General features: G+C 49.9%; 1 protein-coding gene across 1 annotated transcript; it reads right to left on the reverse strand.

Annotated features, from left to right (window-relative positions):
- Window positions 1-6,397: 6,397 nt before the first annotated feature.
- On the reverse strand, window positions 6,398-16,448 carry LOC142588218 (alpha-(1,6)-fucosyltransferase-like). Its single transcript, XM_075699760.1, has 7 exons — window positions 16,214-16,448; window positions 15,955-16,149; window positions 15,448-15,494; window positions 12,714-12,885; window positions 11,344-12,111; window positions 10,676-10,826; window positions 6,398-6,908 (listed from the first exon to the last, which is right to left on the reverse strand). Coding segments are annotated over exons 1-7 (1,638 nt in total). The 5' UTR covers window positions 16,216-16,448; the 3' UTR covers window positions 6,398-6,605.
- Between the last annotated feature and the right edge of the window lie 278 nt (window positions 16,449-16,726).

A 16,726-nucleotide genomic window follows, 5' to 3' on the forward strand; every position in this document is an offset into this window, starting at 1 on the left:
TCACGTAATTGCTGAGAGAGTGTGGGGGAGAGAGGCCACAGCTGTGGCGGCGCAACTGCTGCTATGCGCCACTGTGCCATCACGTAATTGCTGAGAGAGTGTGGGGGAGAGAGGCCACAGCTGTGGCGGCGCAACTGCTGCTAGGCGCCACTGTGCCATCACGTAATTGCTGAGAGAGTGTGAGGGGAGAGGCCACAGCTGTGGCGGCGCAACTGCTGCTAGGCGCCACTGTGCCATCACGTAATTGCTGAGAGAGTGTGGGGGAGAGAGGCCACAGCTGTGGCGGCGCAACTGCTGCTAGGCGCCACTGTGCCATCACGTAATTGCTGAGAAAGTGTGGGGGAGAGAGGCCACAGCTGTGGCGGCGCAACTGCTGCTAGGCGCCACTGTGCCATCACGTAATTGCTGAGAGAGTGTGGGGGAGAGAGGCCACAGCTGTGGCGGCGCAACTGCTGCTATGCGCCACTGTGCCATCACGTAATTGCTGAGAGAGTGTGGGGGAGAGAGGCCACAGCTGTGGCGGCGCAACTGCTGCTAGGCGCCACTGTGCCATCACGTAATTGCTGAGAGAGTGTGAGGGGGAGAGGCCACAGCTGTGGCGGCGCAACTGCTGCTATGCGCCACTGTGCCATCACGTAATTGCTGAGAGAGTGTGGGGGAGAGAGGCCACAGCTGTGGCGGCGCAACTGCTGCTATGCGCCACTGTGCCATCACGTAATTGCTGAGAAAGTGTGGGGGAGAGAGGCCACAGCTGTGGCGGCGCAACTGCTGCTAGGCGCCACTGTGCCATCACGTAATTGCTGAGAGAGTGTGGGGGAGAGAGGCCACAGCTGTGGCGACGCAACTGCTGCTAGGCGCCACTGTGCCATCACGTAATTGCTGAGAGAGTGTGGGGGAGAGAGGCCACAGCTGTGGCGGCGCAACTGCTGCTATGCGCCACTGTGCCATCACGTAATTGCTGAGAAAGTGTGGGGGAGAGAGGCCACAGCTGTGGCGGCGCAACTGCTGCTAGGCGCCACTGTGCCATCACGTAATTGCTGAGAGAGTGTGGGGGAGAGAGGCCACAGCTGTGGCGGCGCAACTGCTGCTAGGCACCACTGTGCCATCACGTAATTGCTGAGAGAGTGTGGGGGAGAGAGGCCACAGCTGGCACCGTTCCAGGGCACGGACGGACGGACGGTCGGACGCCGCGAGTATGAGCCAAAAGGCTCATACTCGCCGGCTTCGTCTATATACTATAGCTTGCGATGCGACACCCAAGTTCCCATTGGCTGCGACGCCACGTCAAAAGCGCGCTTGGACGGAGCAGAGTGTGCGAATTGGAACACCTGCTGCCGCTTTACGCGCCAGGTGTTGCGTTAGGGGAGAGGGCATCGATGCAACACCACGTTACCAGCGCGCTTCGACGGAGCAGATACGGCGACGCGACGCAGAACGTTCTACTGCAGCTGAGCTCGCGGGGCTGCACCTGGCTGCCGACCTCCTTGCTGAGCATCCTCCCCAGCAGCCGGTGGCGGTAGTGTGCGACTGTAAGTCAGAGCTCCAGGCCCTCGTCAACCCACGGCGGGCAGGACTTACAAAGATGCTGCTTCTCGCCAAGCTATAACGGCTCTAGCCACCGCTGGAATCCCGATATCCTTCCACTGGCTGCCCTCACTTGTCGGGGTAGACGGTAACGAGCTAGGAGGCGGATACCTACGCCAAAGCTGCCCACCACGAAGTAGTCCCGGTTGCCAGAGCGGTAGCGGCTTCTGACTACACGAGACATCGGCTACGGTGCCTGCTCACCTCCATTCACCCGGACCCCCGAGTGGTTAGTGGCAGGGCCCCCAAGCCGCTTCCAGAGAACGGCTTCTCCAGAAGAGACCGTTCCACACTCCTGCGCTTGCGGACTGGCTGCACCTGGACTGCGGCCCGGCTGTACGCCAAAGGCTTCGCCACGTCACCTGCCTGCAAGAGGTGCGGGGACCCCATAATTCTGGAGCACCTTCTCTGTGCCTGCCCATTCTTGGCGCAGGAACGCTCCATAGTGATAAACACCTACAGACGCCACGGCCTTCCAGCGGCCACAGAAACATGACCTGCTGTTCCCGGTGTGTCCCCAGCTCCCTGAGCTGCGAAGCCTGCTGGAGTTTATAAATTCCACAAGAATAGACACCCTGTAAGCGCCCGCTACAACTCTGGCAACTTTACTGGGGACTGCCACCTGCCGCGCATAGTGGAGTCTATCAGGCCACATCCTCCATCTTTCTCTATCATCTTTCACTTCCCGCTCCCTCTCTCCTGACGACGCTTCGCCGTGCTCCCTCACGGGTTGCAGAATCAACGGAATCAAGCGTCTTTCCTTTAGATCACTATCATCATCGCAGAACCTCTTCTGTATGCAGCGGAGTGTGGCGCAGAACGCGAGCGTCTGCTGGCTCGAAAACGCGAAGCGGGGCGGCGCCGAGTGGCGGCGATGAGCTCCGAGGAACGTAGTGAACATGTAGCACAGAAACGCGAGATGCAGATGCATCGATCCGATACGGTGAGACAGCAGCGCATCCGCGAAACTCGTACCCCGAAGCAAAACTCAATGATATTACTCGCTACGCGGAACACTAAGGACCGCACAGCGGCGATCCATTGGGCATTAATGCATTCACATTCAGAACTCACGAGAAGCGCTTAGATGTCCTCATAATATATTTTTTTCAATATGTATGCTTCTGTGCATTGTAATATTTACATCTCACCCTAAAAACGGAGATGGAACGTTTGCAGTACAGTGTACTAGTACACTGTATAGTTTGCAGTAAAGCAGGTGCTATAGAATATGTTTCGAGTCAATTGAGCAGATAGAACGAGTCGTTTTTGCTGAGCTTTCACTTATGCTCACAAACTTGTTTCGTAAACAAGCTTTGTGCATAATATGTGTACTTCAGGTTTTAGAAGTTGCCGTTAAAAATGACTGGCGCAACTTATCACATCCAAGATGCGTCCTGAAAGGCAAAAGGAGTAAACGAGGTGAATAAACTGATGCTCCTCCATTCCACCCTGTGAAAGTGGACTTACAGCGAAGCTGTTGTCGACATTAAACGACGTTAGACAAGCACCACCACCACAAAAGCGACATATCACGCGTGCACGCACGTGTGCGCAGTAGTGCAGCATACATCGATCCTCATTCTTCTAGGCCCTCCGCCATGCGCAAGCATATATACTGGTCCGTTATTGGCATATTGTATTTTGTACAATAATTTTTGGCTGTTTGCACGGTACGTTTGTAGTTGTATATAATTAGATCTATAGACTCGCTAATTTATACCACCCCATTTACATTATTTTAATTATGTTTAGCTCGGTTGTAAATTCTTGCGCTTCTTCCGTAGCCTATTGTGAAATACAAAGTGTTTACCGTAATTCACCGCCAAGTTCTGCGTTATCGCACGTTATCAGTTTCTTTTTTTTTTTGTCTGAGGTCCTCTTGAGATTTTCTCAACTTCGGTACCTTAAAACCCAATCAGTTTCATGGCATCTTCAGTGTTGTACAGACAATTGCATTCGTAACCTTTCTTTAACAACGTCGCCCGTTCGATGCCAAAATGTATCCATCTTTATCACTAAGTAAAGATGATGAATTTTTTAAAATTTAGTCCTCTTTGTTTTCACTTACGTTACTGTTGCTTAGCTATATATATTTTTTTTCAATCTAAGCTCTGTCGAATGAACAATCTTAATTTGAAAAAGGCTATATAACCCGGCGAACGGTGAGTGCAGTTCAATAAACTTCGCTGCAACGAAGTAAGTAAAACAGGCAATTTGGTTCGTTATATCGAAATTTCCTTGTATTGAAATTCGACATTTTATACAAATAAGTACAGTCGCCTATCGATTTTTTATACACGGAAAGGGGCTGCAGAATTTTCCGAATTATCGGGCGATCGAAAAAAAGAAAGCAAATTTGAATGAGAAACAATTCATTTTGATAAATTTGGCAGTCGGCGCGACGAATGATACGGTTTCATGCCACGTCGACGATATCTCCTCTGCGCTACGCGAAGCCAGCCACGCTTTACCGTCCACGCGGCTGATAGCGTCGCCTGCACTGGGACGACGCTATCGGGAAAAGCGCCGGCAGCGGAGAGCGAATGCTTCGTCTGCCTCTCGCTGCAACAGCTCGCCGTCGGAACTCGAGGTTATGCAATCTGCCATACGAAACGCGCGAGAAGAAAGCTATGGTTCTACGCCGTCTTGACACGCCCACTCTTCGCGCACGGGGCATATGCAGGGTGCACGGCTGCGTATGCGCTCAACCGCGCTTTTATAGCCATGCGCCTGAGACGCGCGCCAGAAATCGAGACATGCGCAAACTCACCCCCCCCCCCCCCCCACCCACCTCGACCCCTCGCGTGCGCTTCGTCGCGCACGGCCGGATTCGACTCACTCGCTCCTCCGCGCGGAGGTGATAGTCGAGTCCGGCCGTGGATCGCGTTACCGCGAGGTCGCTCCCCTGCCCCTCTTTCCCTATGCTGGCGCGGGGCGGCACTAGTGAAGCCACTATCTTTCTTGTCTCTCGCACACTTTCACTCGCACCTAAAGCGTGGGGCGCGATAGGATCTTATCGCACTTGGACTTCATACGGAACATAATCCGGCTCCACTTCGGCGGTCGCTCTTCTCACGCGGCGCGTGGTTTGAGAGATGCGTTTGCAAGCAGCCGCTTGTAATTCAATCATTTGACCATCTGCGTCTGCGGAAGTTTCCACTTATTGTCTCGGCATTCCTTTGAGGCGGCAATGAAATTGCGTTATATTGAAATCGCATACAAACACACTTCGTTATATTGAAGTTTTAGATATATGATGTTCTATGGGCAAGAAGTCATAAAAAGTTAATTACTTCGTTATATCGAGAGTTTAGTTATATTGAAGTTCGTTATATCGAGTATTCATTTGGAACAGACTATAGACTTTCGAGTGTGGATTCTTTGGGTTGTTCGGCTTGCAAACTCTCGAGCTACCCTGTCCGCCTCTTCATTCCCCGCTATTCCTGCATGTGCCAGCACAGAATATATTGTGTTGGATTGGCTGTGCTTGTGTTGTGTGTTACGCGACCTGTTGTCTCGAGAAGTACACAGAGTGCACGTTGGCTTATTCTACTGTTGAGAAAAGGACAGCAGGCATCTTGAGAATCAGAATTGTTTTGTTGGTTCTGAAGCCTTCCACCGCTGCTAGAGCGACAGCTGGCTTCTCAGCTTCAGTCGCGGTGCTTTGGTTTATTGAGCTGTTTGTGATTTCGCAATATCTAGTTTGCATTGATGACCGTGGCCACTCTGTGTCCTCGTTTAGGATCTTGGGTAGCTGCATCTACGTACACTACACAGTTTTTGATGGAGCATGTGTGTTGTACGTAATCTGCACATGCTGCCCACCTGCCTTTGTGCAAGTTTGGGTCCATGTTTTTCGGTATCGGGTTCACTTTGAGCTGCCTGCACAATACCTTTCAAGAACATCGGGAAGCTCAGCTCCAGGCACAAAAAGAAAGACTCCTGCAAGCACCAACAGTCCGAGCGCTCCTCAAACACCTTGGCTATATACTGAACAAATTAAGAGAACGCCATGAGTATTGCAAATGCTTCTACAGTGATAACCACTACAACGAATTTGCCTGTACAATGAAAGAATACAGGCGTCCCCCAAGGGCTCATTGTCGGCTGACTGTAATTTATTGGCATCCTTTTTGAAACTGGGCTGTGACGTCACTCAGGAAGCGCTACCGGGCGGCAGGGTCCGAACACCACAGTAGGTACAGTTGCTCCCCATCCCCACTTTCTTTCAGCCGACGACATTGTCCAAGCTATCAAGGGCAGTGCGTGTGTATTTGATATGGTAACGGGTTAGAATACTGCAAATATTTCAAAATAATTTAGGGATGTGTTGCGCCACTTTTTCTGCCTCTTATGCAGTTCGACCCATCGGGTAATTCAATCAGTTTTGTCGGAGTCAAATTAACAGAAGCCGACTTACATTAATTAGGTCGACATCCTCCATCAGGCAAACTAATCGCATGAAGCAAACTAAGCATGAGTGTATCTGTACTGCATCTTTTTTTCTTCTGTTCTGCTGAGGGACTGCAATAAATCAGTTGTGAGTGGGCATTTATGTGCGCATACGAGACTACCACATCTGTGGTTTTCGTTCTTCTGTTCTTTGGGTTTGTTTTACAGTATTTGCACTACATTGGCTACACCATGTACCCACCAACTTGCTCAAGGTGTTTTTACTTTCAGAGCTGTGATGGTATAGGAACAAAGGAACTGCCTGCGCTAAATTAGAGTAATAAAGGTAAAGCCCTGACACTCGCACGTAGGTCTGTTTCTGTGTGTTTTAAAATCATCCACGAGGAATGACAGTACAATCAATCGAATAGTTTATTATTTTCCAAGCACAAAATAATTGCCAAGAACCTAAAGAAGTAAGAAGGGCTGTCCACATTCCCAGGAGTCTTGTTGGTGGCCCTGTTTTGCCAGTGGCACATCGGGAGTGCACAACAGCAAGTGTTAAAAACCGTCTCCGACACACAGAAGAAAAAGATTGCATAAAAGCGGGTAAAAAAAAGCCAGTGTCACTGCACGGGAAAGGGCACAGAGTCAACTTTTTCCTCAGCCTTGAATGACGGGTAGAGACCAGACCGACCCGTGCGTCGATTAACGCCTTTGCTGAAACCGTCCCAGTGGTTGCCTGCAATGCCCAAGGTGTCACCCACACGAATGTCGATCTCCTGCGAAGAGCGGGCAGTGTGGTTGTATATGGCGATCTGGTTGTGGGCCTTCTGGCCTCCAAAGTAGTAGATGTCATCCAGCGAATGAAAACGGTCGGCAGCATCCACGTGTGACAGCTGCAGGATCTCGTAGGCCAAGCGGCAGACCTGCGCACGAGTCAGTTTCAAAATTCAGAGGTGGCAGCACTTATATGACAAGTCTTCTAGCACATTGTGACTGTGTACGTGCAACCATATACCCACTTACACTGCTGCAGGACAGTGTATCTCCATTGAAAAAACACATAAGCGTCATGAATACATGGGAATACATTTACACTGGCTAACCTCCCTGTCTTTCCTTCCCTTTTGTCTCTCTCTCTCTCTCATACAAAAACTTCCCCTATATCATATGGGTCATTTCCCACATGATCCCTGTATGATCATGTAGGCTTCCCATATAAAAACCTGTGCGTTTTTCAATAGAGATCAGACTAAGTCACAAACCACTAAAATTGAGTATGAAGATATGGCTGTGTTTGCATGGACTCATAAAATTCATCTCAGTTATTAATTGCGATAGGTGGTATCATCGATTTCATGGGTTTGAATAGTCACTGGAGAGCCAACAACCAGATCATGCAGTGAAAAATGAATCGTGCATCACATGTTCAAGGTGTCTGAACCAGGATGATGAACTGAAACTCTTTTCAGTTCAGATTGTGCTATGGTTCAGACATTTTGCCTCAGTTCCAGTTAAGCTCTGGAATAGAAAATAGAACAATTCGAACCAGTTTAAGCCAGTAAATTTACTATTCAATAAAAACCACATTTTTTATTATTTGCTACTAATCACTTTCTCGATGCACGAGGTGATAATAAAAAAAAGCAACATTTAGGCAGTATTTATCTGCACAAAATGATAGCACTAATTTGCTACACAAATCTGATTGTCTATTCCTAAGCTACTTTTTTTATACCCCTTGGGCACAAAGCCCTTTGCTCTTTTAAGTTCAAACATGTATTTTAACTGTGTATCAAAGTCACACAAATTCCGCATATCAGCTTGCTTACGAGTTAAACCTTGATATAACGAAGCAGGTAAAATTGGTGGCCGGCTTTGTTATATCAAACATTCAATACATTGAAATTCAATCTTCTATGCAAGTTTATGCCACCTTTTATTCAATCTTTTATGCCAACGGACTTTTCTTAGATGAATTTTACGAATTATTGGGCAATTGGAAAAAAGCACATTAGAATAAGAAAAAAAAATCATTTTGTGGAATTTGAGAGTCGGCGACGAACGATGCCGTCTCAAGCGGTGTCGACAACATCTTCACATCAGTGGTACGACGCAAAGCCAGCCACACTTTTACGCCCACTCTGCCCCCGCGGGTGATAGTGTCATCCATAGCGGGACCACGCTCTCATGAAATGCGCCAGAAGTGGGGAGCGAATGCTTTGTCTGCCTCTAGCTTAAACGCGTATCTGAAACTCGAGATTACGCAGCCTCCAGTACTAAACCAGCGGGAAGACAGTGCACATGATGGCACACCATCTTGGCACACCCACGCTTTGCACGTGCGGCAGATTAAATCAAAAGCAGGACATGCGGGCTGCGTATGCGCTCAGTCACAGTGACAGCCATGCGCACCCAGGGCTGTGCTAGAAAAGGAGACGTGCATAAACCTGCCCCCTTCACCCCTTTGACCTTGCTCGCGCGGGAAGAGCGCCCATCAAACCAGCTCACCCTCGCCCGCTTTCACTCACATTCGAAGCATACAGTGGGTGGTGTGCGATAGTATTTTATTGCACTCGGATTTTGTAGGGAACATGACACTGCTCTGTTTTGGCGGTTGCTCTTGGTCGCGTGGCACGCCGTTTGAGAGGTGCATTCGCAAGCAGCCGCTTGTAATTCAACCATTCGATCATCTGTGTTTGTGGAAATTTCCGTTTGTTCTTTAGGTATTCTTTCGCGGTGGCAGTGAAATTTCATTGTATTGAAATCGTGTGCAACCACACTTCTTGTTGCATTGCTACAGGCCTCACTCTGCCATGGCTCATTACTGGGCAGAACTATGATAGTTTACCAGGGGGTGAACACAATGCCGGCACCAGACACCAGTGTGGTTACATTCAACTCTCTCGCGTCCCCTGACCTTCATCTTCCCCTCACTGTTTTCATGCGTGGGGTCTCTGGCTCTCACGGTGGTTGTGTGGGGTCTCCGTGTCCCTTCCCTCCTTGCCTGGACGGGGTGGCAGCGGGTCATAAAACGCTGTCACTCTGCTGTCATCCCGCCCACAGGAAGGTCAACAGGCTTTCCCCATTGGCCGACATTTTGGTGGGATTCGGGCCCTGCTTGCGTGCACTCCGGGTAAGCGCGCGCAAGACGGGGCCCGAGGAGAGACCACATCGGGGCGTCGGAAGGTGCGTACGTGTTCCTCTCTGCCGGCGGCAGCCCCCTTTGTCCGCCGCCGGCCAATGGTTACTTCAGCTCGTCGGGGTCCCGGCCTCGGTGGGCGCGCGCACTCTTCCGTTGTCTCGATGTCCTGAGGCAGCGCCTGCCGATCGTGCCCCCGTCTGTTCGTCTGTCGTTTCTTTCTATTTCCCTTTTCTCTGCTGTGCGGCGCGCGATGGCAGGCGCTGATTGAAGGATAGGCAGCCTCTTCATGCTGGTGTTCTTTATTCTTTGTTCTCTCTCTGTCGCGGTGCGCCGTTAGCGGCCACTGGCGACCATTTGGCCATGTTTTGTGTATTAACTAACTTCAGATTCGGACGTGATGTTAAAACGTGTGTCTGCATTGAGTCCAACCTTAATAAATGTTCTTTGTGACTTCTAGAGAGATTTGCCTAGGGTCTCCCTTGCTGCGCGCGCGGTCTCGCCTTCCCCTAAGCTGGGGCCGGCGGGGCGCATACGCGCGCAGCTGCGCGTCGGCACACAGAGCGGGCCGGAGCAGGCGCGGACGCGGTGCCCTGCACGCGTGGTGGCTCGGAGTGTTCGAACCCGCGGTGGTCGTCCGCCGTGCGCGGAATCTGAGCGTGCACACCGTGAGCGTCGCGAGGAGACCACACATGTCTCCTGATGTTTGGCTTCACCGCATGACAAATACGCGGTGGTGGGATTTGACGTGTGGTAGTTGCGAAGCTGCGAAGAGAGTCCTCCAATGCAAGTGCAACCTGACAACTTGGATAACACAAGCGCTACAGGAACTCCGCCTTTTTTTCTTGGGCTTCAGGTGCGAAGTTCACTTGAAGGAACCCCTGAAGGTTTCTTCAAGTAAACTTTATTTCAAGAAACCCCTGTAGTTTTCTTCAAGTAAAAACCCATAGGATTGTTTCAGTAAACGAAAAACCCTGTAGGCTTGGTTCAGTAAACAAATGTTCAGAACTGAAGTCCGTGTAGTGCTTTCTTGTTTTGTGGCACTCACCTGTATGCATTCATTTGCTATAATACTATACTGCTTCTAAAAAAGGCTATCCTATTTGCTTAACTTAACTTTCCATATAAGCTTCTGGGTTTTCACTATAACCATATGTCAGAACAAGATAGCTTTTGGTGTTGTTATGCTCGTTATATCCAGATCTCACTGCACTATCAGCAGAAAGTCTAATGCGAACAAATCAACAGTGACTAGGATGCGTTATTCCGTTTCCATCTTCAGCTGCATTTGTAACAGTGGCTTAATTTGCATTTTGGTCCACACCATGCTCAAAGACCGGCTACAGAATGATTGCACTTGTGCTTAAAAGAAAGAGGTGTTCAGACTAGTTTATCATTCAGGTTTCAATTTAAGATGACGGTACATACCTTCATGTACTATTCAACCAGCAGTAATTGCTTTGAAATAGCACAGGTTTATGGCAAGCAAGCATAATGATATTGCAAGACGTACAAGCCAAATTGCCTGTATCAACAAAAGTGGCCAGGTACCTGAGAAGAGAAGGTGCAGACCAGGTAGTCGCAGCGGGAAAGCATGTGGATGTCAAGGAGGACACCCCGTAAAGACTCCGAGCTGTAACGCTGTCCCAAGGACGCCGTGTTGGCAATGCGGCTATCCCCAAAGAACTGGTAGTCCGGATACCTGTAATGCCACAGGCCTTGTCATTGTCACGACACTACAGATGCCATAGGTCGGTTCGAGGCAGTGTCAATCTGCTCTGCTCTCAATATTGACTGAAGTTTGCACTAGTGCTCGCCCTGTCCCATGTGGCCTTGTTGCTCCTTTCTGCTAAATGTCGATAAGGATGCTCTTTCTCTTTTTTCAAAGAGGGCAAGAGAGGATACCGAGGAAAACCTTATTTCGGGAGTAAAAGCCTCTTCCTTAAAAAATTTCATAGTTTAATTAAGACTGGCTGTATGGGCCTAGCAAACATTTGTGGTCTACTTTATGGCATCAAATACTCAATAATTTAAATATGTTCTGCCATTGCCAGGTTAATTCGGGCACGCCTAAAGCATGGCTGCTCCGTAGAGCAGCATTTGTACATTTGGTGCCACTGTGGTTGACGATGAAGGACAGATACCACCCTGAACCAGGTAGGTGACAGTAACTTGAAATACACTGTGGCGGTGCAGTCAACACATGCCCTCGCACTCACTTGCTGCGTGCCTCTGCCAGGAGTTTGGGATCATCAGTGGCCAGGTAAACGCGGCGACGGGGCATGCTGCCTCCCTTCAGAGAGAGCCGCTCGAAGTAGTCAGCCACGTGTTCCATGTACTCCTCGATGCCGTGGAAGTCAGCTTCGGTGCCCACCTTGTCGGTGCGGCGCACGTGCACACCCACCACAGGTCCCTGGAAGTGCATCTCGCGCGCTGCCTGGTCAAAGAAGCGCTGCAGGCTGGGCTGCGGCCTCAGCAGGTAGCCCAACACCTGTGACACCCACCACAGAGCGGGTTGCCCGTGCAGCCGCGTGAGTCTTGCTGTAAGTTCCTCAGGTACAGCCAGGGGAAGGAAAGCCGGCCTCGGCTGCACGTTGTCGATGATGGGCAGTTCGACGACGGGTGCGTTGGCTATCTCGGCCGACCAGGGCACGCCTGGCGCGGCCTCTGTGCAGCTATTGCTGACTGGCAGAAAGACACTCTCCCAGCCTGCGGCCGAGTAGCGCCAGCCCTTGGAGTGGAGCACCAGCGTGCGACGCGTGGCATATGCCGTGATGAGACAGTAAGTGGCGTGGTGCACCTGGCAGCCATAGCCGCAGCCCTTGTTCAGGCTGCACACCAGCTTGGGCGCTCGACTGCAGTCTGCGGGGTGCTGCAGCTGCGACAGGCGGGAGCGCAGCAAGTCCGCCAGGGCACGCGACTCGGCCTGCCGCCACGCGTCGTGGCCGTCTGCCCGGCGCATCTCCTCCAGGTCCAGCTGGATGGTGCTGCGGCGCAGTGGTTTGAACATGAACCAAGAACCAACAACGTTTACCTCGAGCATACTGTCAAAGAACTGTGCTAACTGCTGACAAAATGCATTCGTCACACTTAACTCCATTAGGTGGCCAATGTGTACTGAAGATCACATCTGCAAAAGTGATAGTCAAGAATACGGACACAGGACAAAAGCTTTGGATACACAGGGACTGCAAGTACCATATGTAAGGACTTGGAACATAAGTTGTTGTGTTCGTACGCTTTTTGTTTGAAATCATCTTTTTATAAGGGCAGAGATATAACCCTGTTCATTTGTTAGTGTGAGTACTCATTCTCGTTTGTTTTTTGCTCATTAATGCTGTATATCTGGTACCCGCATTTTTTACAAATTTTTAGAAAATCATAATCCACTCCTGCTTGAGTCAATCTGGCTTGTAGTATTGTGAAATAAATAAATAAACGACCGTGGTTACACTGGCACATGCCGCAAGTACAAGGCATAGATGCAGAGGCACAAAGTTGGCTTTGTTAGTTCTGTTGAGAAACGATTAAATTTCAAAAGCCAAAGCTGCCTCTACCTCAAGCAGAAGGTGACCAATGTGGAACTTACCGGCGGTGCACGGCCAGATCATCGATAATGCGTTGCAGGGTGGCCTTGTCTTCCTGTTTCAGGCTGGGCAGCAACTTCTTGAGCTGTGCACGCGCATAGAACCACAGCTCCTGGACACCATTGGCCACCTTGCGCCGGCGCACCTCATACTCCAAGCTGGGCTCACCGCACCCTGCATGGTGACCTGTGGGTTATATCTTGCCCCAAAAGATTTGTGTGCGCCCTACCATCAAGCAACCTGTCATGATCACATTGCTGGGTTGTTCCTGTGTGATTACACTGGGCAGTGGGAATTACGGATCGAGCAGGTATGAGCTAGTCATAAAAGGCAGTGGCATAGTAGACAGCTTCGTGGGAAACGTGGATGCCAGCTGCCTAACGGCTATGGCACGTGCACCCCAACTGAGCTCTTGCATCGCAACCGCAGACTATGCATGGGCGGCAATTCGAGCACCCCTCAGCATCCAACATCCGGTCACCCACGTCACTAGGAGCAGCCCACCGAGGCCCATCAGGAACCAAGGGTTCACATACTGGCAACAAACCAACATGCTCAGCTTACATAAACTTAGGTTGTATGTGGACCAGTGCCAATACCTGGCAGCTGCTAGTACTTGTGAGAAACAGTGCCTGCCTCAATTTTGGTGCGTACAATGCTTAGGTTACCTCATGCTCCGTGGCCCAACGCAAGTGCCTGCACTCCACAATTCCCCAAGTACCTATGGGAACCAGGGCATTACCACAGGCTCTGAGGCCACGCTACTGTTATTCGATGGCATTGCCCAGTCTCACAAAAGAACTCGTGGCAGCTAGGCTACGTTCCTGAAGAAGATAACTGTGGTAAGAGGCTGAGCAACACACTTCAGTGCGTCCAAGTGGATGTGCATCTATTATGGTAAGGGGAGGGTCGTCCACCAGATTGTCTTATTTAAGTCATTTGTTCTTGCTGTTACTTTGCAGTATAAATAGTTATGTTCCTTAGTTCTTATTTATGTCCTCCTCTTTCTCTATTCCATAGCTCTACTTTTTCCCAACAGCTCATCCACTAGAAGGTGAGACAGTTATTATGGCCACAGCCTTTACTTTCGTTCTTTTTTTTGTTCCCTATGAATGCAATAAATTGCTACTACCAGCAAACAGTGCACCATTGTGTTTATAGACTTTTTGCATAATGCCAATAACCCTGTTCAGACACAAGGCAACATTTGGTTCCCTCCTCCATTGTCCTCATTTATATTTTTTTAAAACCTGTTTCAGCTCATCAAAGCCACAATTGCCTGGCATCCCATCCTTAGCTCAAGAAATGTGATTGCTGTCACCTACATGAATTTACCTGAGTGATCCAGCTCATTACGACAGTGCTGTAGCACATGATTGTGAAAAGCAGATTAATAGCCACATGTGTGCTGCACACATTCGTTTAAATATACTGGGTGGCTGTTGAATAAAAGCTGCTACACTTAATTGTTACAATAAATGAACGAACAGTCGGCATGGCCACGCAGTGGCCAATTTCACAGGCGAAATGAGTGCACTAAATGCTGTATTGAATGTTGCGCACTTATCACATACCTTATGGCAGGATCATCCCATGTAAACACAATGTTTGCATAGTGGCATGCAGCAGTAGATCGGCACATCGAATCTCAGAGAAGGAAAGCTGGAAAAACAGCACAAGGCATACAAGTATGCAATGGGGCAGGCAAACGGCTACTAGAATGTCCCCGTGTCAATCCCTCATGATGGTGGCCGAAAACCAGCATCGCTTGAATGCACCACAGGGTTACTGGCTTTCTGCAAATCCCTATCACTCTGCAATACTTGTTGAGCTTGTGCAGAATAACTCAGCTCATTTTATCCTCCATCTGTAATTGTACTGTAAGCATAACAGCCTTTCCCTCCCATCTTTTGCAGCTCATTGAAACTTTTGACACCTGAATTTATTTCATAAAATTACCACCATACTGTTCTTCAAAAATTTATTCTATCAGTGCAGAACATGTCGCATAGCAGTGGTTTTCGTCATAAAGTAAGCACCCCATTCTGTCAAACAAAATCGTTTTCTGGTTCTTTTCTATGCGACACAGCAATTGAATGGAGCCACCTTCCTGCCAACATAGCATCTATTGATGATAATCAACTTTCTCGCGATGCACTATCCAGCATGGTATACTAACGTGTTGCTTGAATTTTTTCATTGTTGTTATTATCACTGCATTTTTTTTCTTTTGCTTGCATCTTTTACCCACTCACCCCTGTAATGCCCTTGGCCTTGAGGGTGAAATAAATAAACAAATAAAGAGTAAGTTCTAGCTTCATTCTCTACAACAGCAGGCACACATGCCCGAGGGCACGGGAAGAAATCCTGGCTACGGTGGGTGCATTTCGATGGGGGCGAAATGCAAAAACGCCGGTGTACCGTGCATTGAGTACACGTTAAAGAACCCCAGGCGGTCAAAATTAACCAGGAGTCCCCCACTATGGAGCGCCTCGCAATTATGTTGCGATTTTGCCGAGCAAAACCGCAGAATTTTAAGTTTTATATTTTTAGCAGGCATATTTTGGTGCCCCATTCCTAATCCTGCCTGACAGGTGGCATTCCCGCAACACGTCTTGTTTTTGCACACAGTACAGCAAAGAGAAGGGACACGCCATGAAAGTAATGCGATGTTCTCTTTAAACGTTCCCTGCGAGAAATTATTTGTGCTTGTTCCTCCCCTGCATGGAGCCATACCTGCTTTCTGGTGAACTGGCTCCTTTGGCTCCTTCCGGGTCGGCTCTCTGCAAGAAAGCAGCACATGGGCCAGCCCTTAGGAAATGTGCATGCAATCTCTGAACAAGACACTGAAAGCATTTCGACAAAATGTTGCAGAAGCGCTCAACCAGGTCGGATGGCCATCAGCTTCACGCGTGACCAATGGGAAGTAAACATGGAAGTTGCAGAGTAGGAAACTCGCAGGATAGGCGGAGGACCGGTATCGCATGTAGAAGCTGCTATGTGCGCGCGTGTGAAGGATAAAAAAAAAAGCTATTCCAACCTAGTTGCCCATCAGCGCTCTGACAAAACCACAGTTGTAGTGTGGCAGACGACGTGTCATGACGTAACCACCGCAGGGCGCGTATATGAGTTAATCGGAGGTGTGCGTGCTAAAAGGGTTGCGATGCACAAAAAACGGTGCGCGAACCGCCTCGTTTCAGGACTTCTTGCCCACCCACTTGAGCGGCAAATGGCAAAGCTCACTTGATGGCGTTGAGCAGGGAGCGCAGCTCCTCGTTCTGCTGCTTGAGCGACTCTAGCTCCCCAACGGCCCGGGTGAGCCGTGCCAGCACTTGCTCGTCCGGCTCACCGCTGTGGAACAGGGGGCCGCTGATCATCAACACGACCAGTAGCCACATGACCAGCACGCAGCCGATCAGCTTGCCCAAGCCCATAGCCCTGCACGGAGGAGACGACACGCTGGCAAAGAGATAATATTTCCAAGCGAACGCTTTCCACTCACATGGTTTCCCGTGTGTGGCGGCTTCTTCGCTGTTGCTTTTAAAATGTTGCTTGCCAGCCCCGTTCGACGCATCTTAGCACGTCGGCCTCCAAAGAAGATGCGGCCGGAATGGCCATGCTGCGTACGACAGCGGCATGCTCCCCGGTTAACGCGCGTGAATGCGCTGCAGCAAAGATTCACCGCCGCCGTGGCTCAAGCTGCCAGCTCGCCAGCTGTTTCGTGGGTTTCGTCGCGAGCACCTCCGGGCGCACAGAAGTACGAATCCAGGGCAATCCAGTCCGTCGCATTAAGTCGGACGCCCCGACGTGGCGCCACTACGCCTTTATCTATTTATCTGTGTACATGGCCTCCGAGATAAAGCGGCGCGCACAGCAAGCTTGGAAGCCATGTTGCGCAACGCGTGAGACGCATCGTAAGCGTAAGCAGCAGCTGGTGGCACCGTTGGCTTGTAGGTCAAACCTTCATATGCCTTGCTGAACTTTCGTGTCAGCCTTATGCAGCATAAAGAATGAC

This window comes from Dermacentor variabilis, chromosome 7, assembly GCF_050947875.1.
Source record: "Dermacentor variabilis isolate Ectoservices chromosome 7, ASM5094787v1, whole genome shotgun sequence".
Lineage (NCBI taxonomy): Eukaryota > Metazoa > Arthropoda > Arachnida > Ixodida > Ixodidae > Dermacentor > Dermacentor variabilis.

Bases quoted from the DNA above. Each gene is read 5' to 3' on its own strand.
- LOC142588218 (XM_075699760.1), bottom strand. The intron at 12,112-12,713 runs GTAAGTTCCACA...ACTGCGCCGCAG, and splicing joins GATCTGGCCGTGCACCGCCG to CACCATCCAGCTGGACCTGG. The intron at 10,827-11,343 runs GTGAGTGCGAGG...GTGGCATTACAG, and splicing joins CTGGCAGAGGCACGCAGCAA to GTATCCGGACTACCAGTTCT.